At 32.8% G+C, this 19,303-nt stretch overlaps 1 protein-coding gene across 4 annotated transcripts in view; it reads right to left on the bottom strand.

Moving 5' to 3' along the window:
- LOC129796640 (teneurin-m) overlaps nt 1-19,303 on the bottom strand; it is a 124,230-nt gene that overhangs the window by 42,962 nt on the left and 61,965 nt on the right. For 3 of the 4 annotated variants that reach the window (XM_055838735.1, XM_055838740.1, XM_055838741.1), the window contains exon 1: nt 15,234-18,551. The exons of the other annotated variant lie outside the window; for it this stretch is intronic. In XM_055838735.1, the coding sequence (XP_055694710.1) occupies nt 15,234-15,261 (28 nt within the window). In that variant the 5' untranslated portion in view covers nt 15,262-18,551. Of the gene's footprint in view, nt 1-15,233; nt 18,552-19,303 lie in introns of those variants that run through there. 4 annotated transcript variants of the gene reach the window in all.

Genomic DNA, 19,303 nt, shown 5'->3' with positions numbered 1-19,303 from the left:
AGTATACAATTGGAGAAAAAGCACAGAGAAATGTGGAAAAGCAAAGTGAAAAGCATCCAATCCCTTCGTCTATTTAAATAGATAGAATTTTGATTCATATCCGGTGTGAATTTCTTGCCGAATCGACAGAAAGCATTGACAAGAGGAGCACATAGAGAGAGAAAGAATAAAATGGATTCTGTATTTTTGCCATCCTTCATTCATTCATCCTCTTTTCAAAAAAAGAAACTTCTATTTTGGTAATGCCTTTCAAAATAAATCCTTTTAACATCCCAAGGTTTTAATACTAAATCTCCCATACAATTACATACATTAATTTAAAATTTTATATAGGTACATACATAGGAGAACTAAAGAAAAAAATCGAATCTTATACATACAACAATAATTTACCTTATATATTTATTTATAAATATGTAATGTGTATTATATAGATTGATATATGGATAAATATGTAAATTTGATTTAAAATGCCTGCTTTTGACATGGATTGTGCAGTATTATGATGAAGACATTCTTGGAAATGTTGGTCGATGAAATCGCAGAAATTTTACATTCTAATCGTTCAGTCGATTAGTGTGGCAACATACGGAGTTGTCAGGCTCATAACACTTCGAAAGCAAATGTTCACGACAACCCCAAATACATATACATATACGGATTGCTTACATTATTCTTTTGTATGCTTCCCCACATATTATTCCTAAAGGACCCTAAAAAGTGAGCCGGTCTTAACTGATTTAGGTACTTTGGTATACTCGAAATTTCATTTTAAATTAATATTAAAAGCTATGGGATATATAAAATATAAAATTTATCAACTTCAAAAATCCACCCCCATACAAAAAAAAACAATAATAATAATGTTTTTACTCAAGAAACTACGGCATATTATTTATTTCCATCTCTCAACTCTTGAGGTTATTTTAGTGGCTCAAACAGGGGCGGGTACTAGGCGGGGATGATGTTTAATTTAATCAAATCTGTTGCCGATTGATGCTCAAGTGGGTGAGTGTTTGTGTGGAAAGTGCATCTTGTGTGGCGCAGCCTTTTGTGTAATGTTAACATCGACAAGTGGCTTTGGGTACAAGAGAGATGTGACTATGTAATATTTTGAAGGCAATCTAATTAATTTAACAGACTTTGTTCCTCTCACTCTCGAGTGCACTCATAAAACATAATCATTTGAAGATGAGCAAATATATGTACGTATAACTATATAGCAGTTTGCATTTATGTATATAACGTACTATGTACATTTTATACATACATAGAGACTGAAAAGTTTTTAACTTCGGAAATAAATTCTTCTCATTCGTTGAATCTATTTCATTCGTAATACACACTTTTATATACTATTTTTACAAAGCTATATGAATTAATATTTTTACATACTATTATGTACATATGTGTATTTTGCATGATTTTCTTTGTTTTGTGCCTGCAAATTTTGCGTGAATGAGTAATTCCAACTCTTTTGCTGTATATCACCGAATTAATATACACAAACACACATATTTATTTATGGGATTTGTCGAGCAATTTATTATGAAAAATAGAAGCTATCTCCACAAATTAACACTCCTCTGTCGCACGAGAAATTCCAACTAGTAGAAATAACTAAAGAGGAGAAATAGAATTTCAGTTGATGAAACAAGAAAGAATGTCGGTCACACGAAAAAGTTGACAATAAAAAATATACACATCTACTGCATACACCATAAAAAAATCAAAACCACCTAAAAAAATATAGACAGGAGAAGTTTCCCTTCTAAAATTATATTTTTTTTCCAAAATGCTCTCATGCTTCTCATATACAAGTTCATCCTATGTAGAGAGATTGAGGGAAAAAGAAGAAGAGGAGTTTTCAAAGTGTGGCGAATCTTTCTCCAACTCAGAGGAAAAATATGCAAATTAATTTGAATTTCCGAGAAGAACGCGTAAACTATAAATAGAACATAATGTGTACATAACATATACAACTCGCACATGTGGGCGCAATAAGCGAAATGATTTCCAGATGCTAAATAGAGGGATATTTTACCTGAAGTGTGCAAAAGTAATAGCACGAAAAACATTTTTTTTCCTAAAAAATCCTTTCTTTTTTTCATAAATAAAAAATTTGTGGAACTTATTTTATACTGACTTCTTGTCGATTTCATTAATTAGAGTAAAACTTTTTATTGGTAAAAAGATTTTGATTAAACGCGAGCTTTTTTAGAAAAATTTCTTACCTTCTAGGAATTTTTCAGATTGAATTAAATAGCCCCGGTTATTCCTATTTAATTTCTTCACATTTTAATAAGTACCAAACCATTTATACTTAATGGCAATCCAATACTTTAATGTCTAAGTATTAAGCATGTACATGAGTTGAGTACATAGATGTATGAGTTTAATTTAGATAAATCTGTGAATAAATACGGTATGTATATTACCTTCATTGTAGGTATATATTGAAAGAAGTAGAATACCTATCAATTTAAATTGTTACACTCAATTGGAGTATGTACCTACTGTATACATATTTTATCTCCCAGGTAATCGCATGATCTGTGAGAATATCAAGAATGGCAATTCATTGCCCCAGATGATGAGGATGGAAATTGAAAAGAAGCCCATAAATTCGATGTCCCGGTGAGATTGAGGTAAATCTCCCTCACACCATCTCCATCCCAAACCATCCGCATTGAATTCTTTTGGATACGAAGAACAAAACCTCAGCATTTTAGGTGATTAATTGCCGATCATTTTCGCCACATGAGTAACAAAAAGTCCGTCGAACTGTAGCAATAGCACATGGGGTACAGTGTGTATGCAATGAATGGATATCTCATTATATGAAAATTAGACGGCAAATCAGGCGATGTGTAAAAATTACTTCCTTTTTGATCCTTAATACATACATTACATACATAAATAATGCAATATGTATACGTAGGTACATATATGTACAGTACATCGTAGTTGTATGTATACGTAGTTTTACTACACACATTTAGTTGTATTTAATGAACTAACCCATTGAGTAAAAGAAGTACTATATAATACTCATTCGATGTAGTAATAATAGGGAATAAGGCGACATATCAAAAAATGAGATCTATACCAACAATTCGATTTCTCAACATTCATCCAATTTTGGACTGAATGGATTTCGTCAACAATGAAGCGCTTTTCGGGATTTCGACTTGTGTCCCCTCTGCTCTTCATATTGTGTTAGGACTATAGGCAAAAGCATCATCCCTTAAAGAAGCTTACGCCGAGAAATATTTTAAGGCGAACTGTTCCTTTTTTAGTTGATTCTTTTATTAAGTTAAAAGTATTAATCCATTAAATTAAAAATATATATATAATAGAAAAAATTTACGATTGTTATTGATAAACCATTGAGCAAAAAAAATTTTTTTTAATAAAATCCATTCATTGCAATGAGTAAAGAAAAAGTCAAGCCGGCTGAATTTATCCGATGTAGTATACCAAAAGAATGGTAGTGACTGTGATTCTTCTGGATGAAACCTAGAGGTTTCACAACGTATTTTCTTTGTGTTGTAGCGCTTCTTTTCTATTCCTCCTCTCTATAACCTTTTATGTAACGTCAACTTTCACTATTATATAAGGAAAAGAGTTCTTTGGGGGTCCCCATTTTAACTCATTTCTCATCCCTTCGCTTTTCTTCGGTGGTAGGACTGAAGAAGAAGATGAAAAAAAGAGAGAAAAGAACGGAAAAGGTGAGAAGGATGTCGTCGTATTCAGACCTTATGGATAAGCAAAAATATGGTCAAAAAAATTAAGAGGAAATTCACCCGAATGCTGATTTGAACTTTTCCTTCATCACCTCTTTAGGGTCTTTTATTAGGTTACTAGCAATTTCTCTGTATAGTCATATCCTCAATATTATATCCTTCTTTTCAACAAGGAAATACTACACTACCCATGATGGGAATACATAATATCTACTTTAGAGTAATTGAAGAATTATAGAGCTTTATTAAAATTAAGTAGAAGAATTATTAAAAAAAATAATAACTCACATATCCCTTAAATTAAACATCATTAAAACATTAAGAATTCTAGAGCTAGTATGTTGGAGTTTTTGTTCTTTTGGATGAGACCACCAATGGATAAAATTACCACAAAGTGCATAAATCAAAAACTCCGCGGTCTACATTACAATAATTGATTGTGCTCTAATACATTTCCTTCTCTTTTGTTGGATTTACCATGATTCTTTTTTTCTTGACTTTAGTTTTTTTTTTGGGCTACTGATATACATTATGTAGTTCTATTGTATATAAATATACGTACATAACTGTCTAATCAATATTATTATTATATTAGCCTAATATAATAATTTTTTAATTAAAAATTTATAAGAAATTTTGAAAGATATCCACAGAACAAAAAAAATGTAGTGAAGCAGCTGATCATTTATATATTATCATTGTCAGTCAAACAAATATTAGTTTCTTGGCTGAAGAATGAAATCAATACATACTGCTAAAGAATTTTATTTCTTTTCTTACCACCGTGTATCAATTGAGCCCCATAACATACACGAGGAATGAAGTAGAATGAAGTGAAAAAAAAAAGATCACGAAGTGTTAAGGTGTTAACCCATTAAAGGTTAGATTTCTTCTCTTATTTTAACTTTAATAATTATTAGTTTTTATTAATTAAAATCAATAATTTTACTACATATCTCGGTTAAAAGAATATCTTCTAGTAAATTAATAGGAAAATTAAAAAAAAAAACATTTTATTTTCACGCGAAATAGGTTAACTAAAATATTTCTTGATTGTATTAATCGACCAAATAGAGCGAATCAAATTGTGGTGAAGAAAAAAAAATAGCTGAAAAGAAGGTATTTAATATACATACATAGTGATTTAAGAAACAAAATGATTGATCTGCTTCCAAGATTCAATTCTATACATTGGTATCTTTTTCCAACATTGAAATGGTATCCCACTAGGATGGAAATTTCGTTGTTCAATTAAACTTTTCTATTATAAAGTATATATATAGGGATTATAAATGATTTTCAGAAGCTGCTTCATCTTATATTTAATCGTCGTGAGATCTATCTTTCACGTACAATTACACTAAAATATATTAGGTACCTATACGTGGTATATTAAGTGGTTAAATGAGAAAGTGTTAATAAATCGTAAAGAGTTTAATTTTAAGAATCACATTAAAATTCAAATGAAATTGCGTTTGGTACAGAATGAAGAAAATGTAAAAGGTGAGATTTAATTTTGGATTGTCAGTTAGTGAGAAGTCTTCGTCCCTTCTTCTGTGTATGTGTGTGCAAGAAGAATAATACAGGACCATCAAAAATTGAACATTAATAAAGAAGAAAAGTATATTCCGTACCCTGTGAGACAAAAGAGCAAGAAGAAAATCTTTCCATTAAAAGTTTATCGCTCAATTTGTTGCGATAAGGGCAAAAAGTGCTCTTCATTCCGCCTTTTCCTTCACAAAATTAAACTTGAAATGTCATTTTGCACAAGATTTGATTTCCTCTTCAATTTCAGGATGTTCTCCTTACGCTCTCTCTCCCTCTCCCAGAGGGGGTCCCTAATTGAACATTTTCTTCGCACTGTATTGCTTGCTACCCATTGAATCACCAATTGCTCCTACAAGATGCGCGCTCCTTCTTCATCTAAATACAATAATAACAAAAAGTCATTTTGACACAAAGCGTAGCACAATCAAATTGGTACAACAAATGAACAAATTACGAAAGCCGTAACACCTAAAGTTAATCTTGTGTATCGTACCCACGTGAGATACCCGCCCGCACCCGAAAAAACACATTTTTCTCACTCCCCCGCAAAATCTAACCCTCAACTGGAGAATGTAATGAAACACATCGAGTTGAAAAAAGGTAGATAGAGAAATTTTCTTTTTCTCTTTCTTCCTGAATTTATTTGCGTACATAGGTATACTTCCTCAACTGTGATGATTTTTTTATTACCTAAGAGTTATTTATTTTTTTTAATCACTCTAAGAACTCTCCTCTAAAAAACCACAAATATATCTTTTTTTTAATTGATTTCAAAAGATTTTTCCAAATCTTAATATTGACATAAGATATGTACTCAAATTTAATGGAAATATTCGTATTAGTTCTAAAAGTTCTAAATTATTTTTTCTCACATATAAATAGTTAAACAACGGGGGCAATTGAGTAGGAGAAAATAGCATTCAATGGAATAAATTGATATTATGTGCATACAACATATATTATATGGAAAGATTTTCCGCGATACTTCCTCATTTATGCTAAATTTACTGTAAAATGGAAATTCCATCTGAATTGTTGCACAACTCTTTTCAACATTTCATCACTTTGCCACATTCTCAAGTCTTTTTTTTATTTTTCTTCTTCTTCTCTATTGCTTATATGGAAAGAGGAAGACAATCTCCATTTTTGCCATACAACACAAGATCCCCGTACGACACCTCATTATCTTATAATTTTCTCATTGAGACTTCATCGAACAAGAGTCACCCATTTTCCGAGAGTTCTTTCTTCCAGCAATTGTATGCTATATACGTATATTGTATGTATATATCTGTTATGTATATTTCGATCCTACGGGAGTTTTATGGAAAACTTTTTCTTGTTGTTGTCTTGGCAATTTTGTGTTCTCTCTCTTAGTCGGGTGAATTCTCCAACACTGTGCAACTTAAAGGGGCAAATAACTAACAACTTTTTTTTCTTTTTTTTATTCATTATAAAAAATACAATCATAGGAAAAAACTAATTGATTAACTAACCAAAACCGAATAACTTTTTTATGATTTATTTTAGTATTTTTTTTAGGTTTGAATTTAATACCACCATTAACAGTATCAATATGCGTGCTTGTAAATCTCACAATTATCCACCCTTTCTATTATATCTCCATGTGAAATTGAGGAGTATATACCAGGGGGGAGATGTTGAATCGCTTTTGGGGGGGTTGTGTGTGTAGAGATGCCTGATGAAATAATATGAAAAAGTTTTATTTATTCTCATTTTCACTCTCAACTTTCTTTCTCGTTCCAATCCTTCAAGACATATAGTCGTGTGTTTTCCTTTATTTTTTTTTATTCCCCTCCAACAAAATACCCTTTGTCTCTTCTTCTTTTCGTATTTGTATTGTGTGGAGAAATTGAATGACAATTGCGGGACAAAACTTTCTTTACTCCCTGCATTGCGATTCACCTTTTACAATCACCTTCTATTGCAATTATCATAACTATTCAATGCAGATAATTCTATTAAATGCACAAGGAAGAAAAATATACCGACGCTAGCAATTTTCTTTTGCAATATATTTTTGGGTAATTTCTTCACCAATTTAAAATTAATGCTAAGCTAATTTGAGATTTTTTTTGGATTACTCCCCGTTAAGTTTTAATAACTTTAATTATTATCCTTAAAATCCCTTTCCGGATGCTAAAAATCTTAGCAAAGTAATTTTTATAAGCGCAAAATCTTTTTTTTTTTTGTGAATTTTAGTGGTTCTTCAATTTAATGATTTTCATCATAAAAAATTTTCCATAGTTCTTCATTACCGCACAACCACCCCCACATTTCCATTTTCACTCCCTCTCTTATGAATGTTTCCATTCACCTCACAGTTCTGGGTGTCTATAAACATTGTATAAATGTAATATGTATGTTAGTACAAGAGATAAAAAGTTTTCTCTTATCTCCTGCTGCCTCATCGTCTTCTTTTCTCTTGTCACTGACTTCAATTACGCTTCCACGAGCCCAATTTTATCCACATTGTTGTCTGAAACATTTGTACTTCGTATAGGACACATACACAATAGGAGTGTAATGAGATTTTTCATGGAAAAGTCTCCAAGAGGGTCGCAAAATCTTTCCGGATTCCCAGCTACAATATATAAGTTTTTTTTTTTGATCAACCCTCCAATCAATATAAGCGTTTAACTATTTAATAAATTATTTTCTTTTCTTAATTTTCCTGTTCCCATAATGATAGAAAATCTTCAAGTATTATTTTTTTTTTAACATTGTTAATAGAACAAAAAAGTAAAAAAGGAAATACCTCTGGCACGTAGAGTAGGATGACCAGAGGGTGGAAATTTTTTGCGTGTCATTTCACGGAAAGTCCTTTGCATATATTTGCAGGAGCGCTAAAGCTTTCTTTAGCTCACACAATACTTTTCCATCTTCTCTGTATTACGGGGCGTTGGAAAATAACTCAATGACTCTTTGCGCGACAGCGGAATGAGAGTTTTGGCGGAGGGTGGCAATAAAAGTTCCACGGAACGATGGTGGCTTATTAGAATTTCAAATGGTCCTTACATCACCGGTGGATTTTTAATTAGAACCAATTCTCCTTGTGAAAGTGGATTTTTCTTTTTTTTTCTTATTTACCAAAGAAGTTGATGGGATTGCTATATACATATGAGGGTGGTATAAAGAAGAATTTTGCTGTGTGTGTGAGAGATTTTGCATTGTTAATCCGCCTTTTTCTGTGAGGAAAGCACAGACAATTGAAATTTTCGAGAACATTTGTTTGTGTAGCATCTTATCCTTTTGCCATTCTCGAAGGCCTTTTGAGGCCACGACTCAATGGAAGCCACTATCTTTGTTGCTTCAACACCCAATGAATTCCCTGCTCATGGCGACGATTCATCCCATTATTGTGCCATATCTCACTCGAAACATTGTATGTGTTAAGAGGACTTTTGGCCGTACCTCCTCTGGGAAACTCTCTCCAACCATTCATATTATATCCACCCCCCCCCTCCCCCATTGAAGCCCCAACCATCCAATACCAATGGACGAGGAGAGACATTCACAGACTTTCTTTTTTTTTCGCCTGAGTGTTTAAAAGTAAACAATTGTGGATGAGATCCTTTTCATGAAAAAACCCGAGAGTGCTAAAGCACAAAAGACCGATAGCAAATTCAATCCTCATTCCCACAAATATCTCAAGAATTCCATCCCAAATCGATCTTCCTTCCTGCACCAAAAGTTTCGAATTGGATATTCCCATTGTAACACAGATGAGATCTTTACGATGATTCCTCTTATCTCACAGAGTTCAATTCTTGGGCATTTCTACGATGGAAAAAATTATTTATATAAGGAAAAGAAAGTTTATTCTTAAATGAGAAAATGGTGGATTTTATCAATATAAAGAAAAGAGTTGTATGCACTATCCACTGCAGGAGACTTGCTCTATTAATAGTGCATACATAACTATTATTTAGCTCAATTCCATGATAAAAATGCTATCAAGACAACATTTTAGAAGAAAAAAATAGAATAAAATTGATTAAAGCATATTAACTTTATATAATATATATACATAACATGCCGGTTTTTTTTTTAAATAAAATTTTCTATTAGTAGTTCAATTTTATCCATATGCAATAAAGGTTATCATTCTCATTGGACTTTACTGTAGAAAATTGCACACGGCAATGATATATTAATGCCATTTTCCATTTCTTTGGCGCGTCTATGGTAGAAAATTGACCTTAATAATGGTTTGTTCAAGACACCAAGTGCCGTGTGGGTGGTTAAATTCATACGTGGCTCCTGCTTGTATTGTTTGTAAAATGTGTTTTCTACACTTTTATGGCTTATGAAATGTCCTGGCCGTTGTACCATGTCTCTAAGATATTTACTAATACAAAAAATTATCTTTTTTTTCTTACTTCAGAAAGGATTGAAAGGAATTTAAGGAAACAAGAATAAGTAAAAAATTGCTTAAAGTTATCTAATATTAATAACATTTAATATAAAAATCATTTTTTCCTGTCGCAAATACATGTTCTTACAACCATCATCAAATGATATATTTTTTATTACAACACACACGTTATTCTTTTAAAAAAAAATCTTCCCCTATTCGTATGTTTTACAATGATGTGGCATATAGGCTGCATTGAATTGGTGTTGTCTTGGGGAAGTCTCTCATGTATTTTAGTGCACTCAACTCTGTGGGTGTTCCGCAGAAATTGTAAGTGCCACAAAAGTATAAAATAGCCTTGTTTGGTGAGTGTAGCAATAGACACATAAATAGATGATGCACTTATGTTGAAATAATCTCGACGCAAAATCGATTTGCAATCCACACTACGCGAAGCTTTTGAAGAAATTTTAACAATATTGCCAATTGAATGCGAATGAAAATTTTAGAATTTAAAAAAAAAATATATATATATATATATATATATATATATATATATATATATATTTTTTTTTTTAAATTCTAAAATTTTCATTCGCATTCATATATATATATATATATATATATATTTAATTCAATTAAATCAATAAGAGAATATTTATAATGAATTAAAAAAAATACTTGAACACAGAATATTACTGCGTAAGAGGGACCAAAATATGGGAGAATCCCAAGATATTAAATTGATATTAATGAAACTAATTGATGTATCCGTCTGTTGGAAATATTTTTAAGTTAGATGAACACTATGGCTTATGAATGGCGTCCGCAGAAGCATCATGGGATTTAGCGCGAGAGCCATGAGGTCAACGGATAAAAGGTTAAACGATTGATTGAATTGACAGAGAGGCATCTTCAACACAAAAAAAAGAAGTACTCTTAGACATGCTGCTGATTGACAATTTGATTCGTATGAATTTTATAATCCACGTCAGTTAAATGCTAATTCCTTTATTGGTTGAAGCATGATAAAATTTGCTTTTCTTTCACCAATTGAAAATACTTATTGTCAAACTATGCTAACAAAATGAACTAAATTAGTGAAATACAAATTAATATAATCCAAAATATTGCCACAAAAGAGTTAGATCCACAAATATAGCTTATCCCAAAATACATAGTCTACACATAAAGGAGGTAAAAATAAATGTGAATTGTATTTGTTATAGTTGCGTGTCTGATGAGATTATTGTCACTAAATGATTAACTTTTTTCTTCCGCCTTTTACAAATTGAGTGATTAATCAAATAGCAATTAAATGAACCTAATAAATATACTTAAAAATTATTTAAATTTGCTTCTAATTTATTAAATAAATATGGTATTATATTTTTATAAACTCAACGTAAATAGTGTTTAGTTTAAAAAAAAATATTGGATTTCTTTTCTCTGGCACTAAGAGTAGGAAGGGTCATTCTAGATATAGGTAGCTACCTAGGTATAGATGCATTAATATGCATTTAACAATTTAAATATTCACCTGAAACACAAGGGGTGTTTTATGTGACATGTCCAAATATGATTTTTTAATAAGCACCAATCTATTTTATAGCATGATACAATTGTTGCCAATGTGCATGTTATTTCAGAATTATGAATAACTAATGAACACAATGTTCGGGAAGCTATATCCAAATAAAACGGATGGAAATCAGGGCTATAAAAAATTAAAAGAAACATGATTTTACATCTCACATTTTATACTAATTTAAAGATATTCAATATATCGATATTATCATTCTAATTTGTTAAAAAAAATAATGAGTTTTAATTTAACCCTTTTGTTAAATGATCGGATTTCCTAAAATAATCCTAAAAGAAGAGTTTCCCCCCAAAAATGCTTTAACTTTCGTTGTGACAATGATTGAAAATCGCCGAGGGAGTTTTAGGGGGAAGATTTGTGTGGCAATTCTCCCCGTAGGGGCGTCAAGGGTGAAATCATCAAGAGGGACATTAGTCCTATGTGTGTGTCCATCTAATACGATTTCGTTGTGCCTTATAGTCTTGCTTGTTATACACTCTGGTGGCTATACGTTGTATGAAGTAAAAAGCAGCTAGGGTTAGCAAAAGATAAATAGAAGACCATTTCCAACCCGATTCCGGGAGGCTACTCGTCACCACTTAGATTCACGTCTCTGCAATTATTTGGTAAATGTGAATAGAAGGGGTAGAGCGGGTGGATTCTGAAGAGGGGTTGAATGTAATATGATGTGGATATGTTAGAATTTTATGTTATGCAGAGTCGCGTAAAAAATCCTCCGCGAAGGTGATTTTCCAAAAAGAGAAAGAGAGTTAGTGAAAAAAAGACTAGGGAAGAAGCGTGAATGCATGTGACGTATTTTGCTTGTGGGCTAATTTATTCATGTGCATATAGAGTGTGTAATGAGCGAAAATGATAAATGACAGGGACGGAGCAGCTGTAGGGGGCGGATGATTTTTCAATGTGGAAGGGGGATGGTACATTTTCCCGTAAATGCCATACCGGTGCCTTTTCCCTTAAATTCTCCTCCAACTCCAAAAAGTATGTGTACACCTATACTGATGAGATTCAGTGAGTGTGATAAGTTAACAAATTAGGTAATTTGTTTTCTTTAATATTTTCTCCAAATTCACATTATAATTTTTTGTCTTTTAACTTTTCACCTGCCAAAAAAAATTCATTGAAATTAATTCCAACATATTTGTGAATGTTTTGGCCATTTAAAGGAGTGTTAAAAGTCATTGGAATGATTCCCGGAAAAGGCTAATTAGTGAGTGAATTTCCAGAATTCAAAATAAACACCATCCAAATAGATATAGTAAAAGAATGAATACCTACTTAAATAGACTATATGTGGATGGTAGCGTGAGGATTGATGGTACCTTAAAATAGAAAAGGTTATAAAGGAAAATGTTTTGTGGTGGTAAAATGTGACAAATTTCATTACAAATGCACTTTTGGCATCAAGTTTTTTTCGGAAGGTATCCCCCTTTCTATAGTCACCCCATATACATAATGTATATGTAGGTATTCCAGAAATTCTATTAGGAATCTTATAATTTAAAAGTTTATGAAGCTTCAAAAATATCCAGAAATTTCGTATAGGCAGGCATATAGAAAAAATATTGAAGACATTAATTTTTTCTTCTGCGTTCGTCTAATTCATTTCAATCTCATTGAAAAGGTGCAAAGGGCATATGTATGTATGTATATATGTACATATTTTAACTATTCCTTGGCATATGAGATACAAATTTGTTTTAAATAATTTCCAATTTGAAAATGTTTGAGTTATTTGTTTCTCTATAATACATAGAGAGGGGAGGACGGCCCAATTCGAACCCCTCTTTTTTGTTCTAGAAAATGTCAAAATATTATTAAATTTGTTTTACTACATTAACTTTTATTTAAGTAATATTGGCACATAAAATATGTGAAATGCAAAATATTTGAGTTGCAACTATCAAAATTTATTTAAATTTTTCAGACGGTCTGAATTAGGCTCTCATCTCCTATAAATTTGATAAAAGAGATTTTTTTACATGAAAAATTGTCACAGTCCACAATTAAATTGCCAAATAAAATTAAACTTATACATTTTTCCCGATATTCCGGCTAAACTATGAAGCATAATTTATTCCTATGCTCCGACTTTTGTCCTTCTTTTCGCGCCACTAACCCCTATTTCATGTTTGATTCATCCATATAGATTTAGGCGATGAAATACACTTTCACTGTCCAATTTCACGAAAAATGGCTTTCTTTTTGTGAACGAAGGGGACTGCTTCCATATATAGTCCTTTAACCTTCAGTATAATGTCAAATGGTGCGGTATGAAGGGGGAATTCAGTATACATATTGGCACAAATGTTGGCCCCTTCCGAACTTAGCAGAGAGCAAATCTTAAGAAAAATACAGCCTCATACATCAATTTAATGGCCATGGCATTTGACTGCCATACTATTTGAATCCCATAGTCGCGGGTTTATTCATTATATACATAATATTATATTTTCAATATGTGTGTACATACATTACTTTTATGAAGGATTTTCTCTTTAATTCAACCCATACAACCCCTTAAATGGGGTTTTTAACCTTTCTCAGCAACGTTTAATTGTTTTTCAAAAACAATTTACAACTTATTTCAAAGATTTTTATAAAATATTATAAATATTTTAAACGTTACCGATTCTTATTTACTACGAGGTAAATTGTCGCTTCGCTCCAATTTACCTCACCCCGCTTCGCGGGGATTTGTTGCGCTTCGCGCAAATTTTAGATGGAGAAAATAATTGAGATGAAAAAGGTCCAATAGAAAAATTATTCGTTAGTAAAAATCGCCTGGTATCAGTAGTCTCTGTACCAAATTTCATCACGATCGGACCAACGGTGTAGAAATGCATAGCTGTACAGACACGAAATCCTTTCTTTATTATATAGATGGGCCATGCAAAACCTCCAACAGATATTTCAAAGAGAAAAAGTGAATTTCACACAACATTTATGGCGCCGAATTCAAAAAGTAGTCAAAAAAGCGTGATTTTTATATGGGGGCTATGTGATGGGGGGCTCTGGGGGGAAAATGAATGCCGTTGGTAAAAACCGCCTGGTATCAGTAGTCTCTGTACCAAATTTCATTACGATCGGACCAACGGTGTAGAAATGCATAGCTGTACAGACACGAAATCCTTTCTTTATTATATAGAAGATGTATGGTAAAAATACTTAATGCACACACTATGAATAGGAAAAGAGTATAATCTTAAAAAAAACCTTAATTTTTTCTTAATTACATATTCGAAGAATTTTAAAAATTAATTAAATTTCGAATGCGGAAGTTCGCAATACATACATAATCCTACTTTGGCCTACATTGAGCAATACATACTACATAAGAAAATCATAGAGCACTGCAGTTTATGCTTTTGACACTATATATAGTTAATGTTTAAACACAAATTCCAGCACCAAAGAACCCTATCTGAATATGACAAGTCCGTGTAAGAAAGTGACGAAGGAATGAGCGGGGAGAGGGGAGTGTAAAAGAGGGTGGTTCAATTTATCCCAATTAATTTATCCTCGTCGACTTTCGGTGGTTGAATCGATTTTTGGTGCTTTGACGTTTTAAAGTTTCATTCGGGCGCAAGGAGAAACGTTGCTGGGGGGGTGTTGTGAGAGGGGGTGCGGCGGTGGGAGCTTTTGGGTTTGAGGGTATAAAACCAAAATATAGGACTGAAAGGGGTGAGACACAAAGGATTTCCCCTCAAACCACCACCACCAACCCCCCTGAAAACGTTAAGGGGGCTGAATTCATAAATTATGTATGCTGGAGCTGGGGAAATTTTGAGAGGCAGAATGTTCCACACCACTATGTATCTCTGTGAGGGGAGAAGTGTTAAGCCTTAGATGGAAACACTTGGTGGTGTATTTTCTCAGGGGTTTTTCCAAGAGTTTTCATTTTAAACGTTCAAAAAAATCTCTTCTTTTTTTTTCATTGCAAATATATGTATATGCTTACCTTCTGAACTATCAATTGCATAGTACATTTATCCACTAATAAGTGAGATGGTTGTGGACGTTTTTCTTCCACAATTTTTACACGATTTGATCACAAAACTTCTTTTTTTTTCTCTATTCACAATAAGAATTGATTTCTTGGAATAAATAATGATAAATTCTAGAATCCGGATCTCACAGTATAAACATCAGACTGAAACTTAATATGAGGTGCTTAACGCATTGAGAGTAAGAAAGACAATCTTCTCAACTTGTGGTTGATATCTGATTACACCATTGGCAAAAGTTATATATGTATGTATGTATGTATAAAAAAAAAACTCACTCAATTTACACTCAATTCGTATAACTCTCACAAATAACGATTGAGATATAATTGTCAGATTCCTATTTTCACCTTACTTCTCTATATATATCTACACACAATATTGTGTGCTATATATGAAAGAAATGTATGTATATATTCACTGAACACTTATGTATATATACATAGCTTTTTCATGGAAAATTCTACATTTTTCGTAGACATTTTCTCATGGATTTGAGAGAATTTTCTTCACTTTTTACAGCTAAAGTACTTTTCTGACCTTAAGTCACGTTTTTAGAGTCTTTTTTTGGAGCAATTATAATGTTAAAAAAATTCCTAAAATCGGCCATGCATCCACCAGATAAATTTCTGGGACGTGTCCTTTTTTTCCCTTTAAAATTCCATATAGTTTGTTCACTCGTGGAGAAATTGTAATTTTTATATAAAACTATATAAATGTTGCACAAACTGAATAATTGCACATTAATTGCGCATAAATTGGTAAAGGAACAACCCAAATTTGAGAGTTTTTTGCTGATTTTCTGGGAGATAATCGCGCAATTTTGCACCAACTGACATACACTTGCGAGCGTCTGAGTGTCAGAACGAGCGACCATCGACTGGATGGCGGGTGAGTTGCTCCGAAATCAATGCGCCTTGCGTAGTATCTGCATCTGCGAACTAGCGATGGCCGTCATCGGGTAACCGTCCGTTGACATTCGATGCACTGTCTCAAGCTCTTTCGTTCTCAATTCGGTGAATTTTCGCGATGGGCATGCGCACGTGGATGATGGTACCCGTTGGCGATGTAATGCGGGGGCACGGGGTACATCATCTGCCCCGAAAAATAGGACGCTGCCCGTCTGTCGATGACTTTCTCCTCTCCATTGGAGGGCAGGGACGAAGAAAGAGCTACGAAGACTGAGCTGCAGCAGCCTCATTTAGCAGGGTGAACATTGAAATCCTACTTGAATGGAATTATTGATTCCTCTCTCATGATCATTTTTTTAAAACTCTGTTTAAGTTAATTTAATTTTGTGATTTTTTTTTTAGAATTAATTATGTTTGTAAATAAATGGGATAGCTATATGGGAGGATAGTGCTTGAGAGTCTTATTCAGGTTTTTTTAAATTAAAAACCGAATAAAAAAAATCTGGGTTTAAAACTAGGGAAATTTCAGCCGTTAGAAAATGAACATTAAACGTTAGAAAAAAATAGTGTCAAATATTAATGCAATTTTAAATGTATAAAAATCACAGCTAAAATACGAAAAATTGCACATTCAATCGCTAAGATTTTAATCTTATAAGAACTTTATTTCTTTTTTATTCTTAAAAAAGAATCAACAATTTTTTTTTATTACTCTTCGATCGGCGAAGTGGGTAGGGGGCAAAGAAATTGGTTTATTTGACTTTTGTTATTGAAAAAGTTTTGTTTTTATGGCCCCTTCAGAACCTAAGAGCGTTTCGCTTTTGAAGTAGGTATGGTACAGAAAAAAAAAACAGACCACATACTTTTTACATTTACATTAAATTTTCCATCTTCTCTCTAAGCCATAAACAAAATGTGGGTGGAAATGGAATGTGTGTTGTGTATGTGTGTATAGTTGAGGTCGCCATATGAAACTTTTGACTTCAAGGAAAATGTTATTGTATATACAACATTTATGTAATGTACATTTTTTTCAACGTGACTTAGACCAGATAACATAGAAGACGATAGGTCAAGAAATATATTAAATTGGAAGACATTGAAGTTTTAATTTCATTTTGAAGAGATATTTTTTGTTTTGTCAAATAAGATAAAATTAAAAGAAGTTCTATAAAAAAATGAAATGAATGTGATAAAAGTTAAGTAAGCAGAACTGATTTTTTCTCAAAACTTATCTCATGAATACCATGGCATCATGAAAGGACTATAATGTGAGGGCGTGATATCAATGTTGATGAGTGAATTATTCGGTTGATTGAGAATAACATTGAGGGGTGTGAAGGAAAAAAAAATAAGTAGGTATAGGTAGTGTAATAAAGAAAGTTTGCTTATTTCACAGAATGACCATTTCGTACCCAAAATGCACTTGATTACTATACGGACTTTTAGCCAAAAGGTGCTTACACCTCGAGTTCACAAATTAATGGCAATTGATGACCATGACAGCATCCACACATAGCTAGCTCACATAGTTACTATGTATACCCAATAAGTAGCCCTGGGTCCTCCCGCAATTTCTCGCACTTATAACCATTGCAGAAGCCACAGAAAGTTTTGCCCACATAGTGTTCTTCAACCCCCCGTAGAATTTCGCATAATATATGACTGTGTGTACACCATTGTGGGGGTTTATATGGCTCCCACTAGTTATAAAGTAATTTTGATGATATTTCTGTTGGGATTTGTTCAAGAAAGTTGCGCTTAACGAGTGTAATGGATGAGAATTACGCTTCAGAGTGGAGAATGATGATTCCCACCATCGCAATAAATTTTACCTGCAGCCTCTCAAGCTAGTCTTCTCCTATACTCCAATCTCTTAAATTGTTAGATCCTCCTTGCATATATGTATGTATGTATTCTACATATTTATCAAACTATTTTGAAGTCACGTTGTATTGCCTTTTAGTACTAAAATCGATTTATTTGGTAGCAGGGTACACCCTCAATGATGTGACTTTCACTCTCAAAATTGAAACCTATCAAAGAAATACAATAGGGTCATTTAATTGGATCTGGCTTCTGTGTGAAGGGGGCGAAAAGAAATATTTTTAATATCCCACAAATGCATATTATGTACGTATGTACATTTATATGCATCAGTGCGTGGTGGTTCTTTAATTCCAAATTTAATGCTATTGGCTCAATAAAATTGCTCAAAAGCCAGTGCTCAATGCAATATTGAACCATCGCTACACAGTTAAAAATAGTCCTTCTTTTGGCATTAGATATTATGAGAATTTTTAATTAAGTACAATTAAGGCGTAGGCAGGTACTACTTAAAAGTCTTTGTTAAAAGATAAATTAAAGATTTTTGTAATAATAAAAATTAAAAGTCATAAATTATCGATGAAATCGAAAAATATTTTTTGCAGTGCATTTTTATGGGGAGATTCAGCATTGCAATCAATGGCAGACAAACAAGTCATTTGTTAATCCAACATGTATTTGTCAATGGGCGAGAGTGCTCTCATTTCGTGCCACATAGATTTTAAGTGTGGAGAGTGTGGGAGAGAATATTAACGAAGGGCTGAATGATAGATAGTACTCATTAAGATGATGTATTTTATGATTTCTTGCTGAGGATTTGAATAATGGCAATTCCCCAGAATCCCACCCAAATCACCCCGCAAACACAACCACTATTTTGTATATATACACTGTTATACATATATATGTATGTATATGGAATGAGGGGGGGGGGGGTTGTGTGTGTGCCGAGGTGTCTGCACTTTTCGCAGTGAGAGCCGAGAGATGCTGCAGATGTGAGATCATGGAGTCGCGCCGTCTGCTGCTCATCTGAACGTGACGAAGATGAATGCAGTGCTGGAGTCCCTTCTGGGGCATACATACATATGTACATACATAGCATGCATTTTTGCGAGGGAACATTTGTCTCTTTTGTCACCCCAAGCCACATTAATTGTCAATCTCAAGGGTGGAAATGCCGCTCGATTGCCTTATGAAGTGTATCTCTTCATTTTCTACGATGGCTTTCAGCTACAATACATATCTCTAGAGGGCATAGCACATATAAGATGAGTATTTAAAGCTCT

Source organism: Lutzomyia longipalpis, chromosome 4 (genome assembly GCF_024334085.1).
Source record: "Lutzomyia longipalpis isolate SR_M1_2022 chromosome 4, ASM2433408v1".
Taxonomy (NCBI): Eukaryota; Metazoa; Arthropoda; class Insecta; order Diptera; family Psychodidae; genus Lutzomyia; species Lutzomyia longipalpis.
The sequence above is the reverse complement of the archived record's forward strand: the minus strand, read 5'-3'. Positions and strand labels throughout refer to the sequence as shown.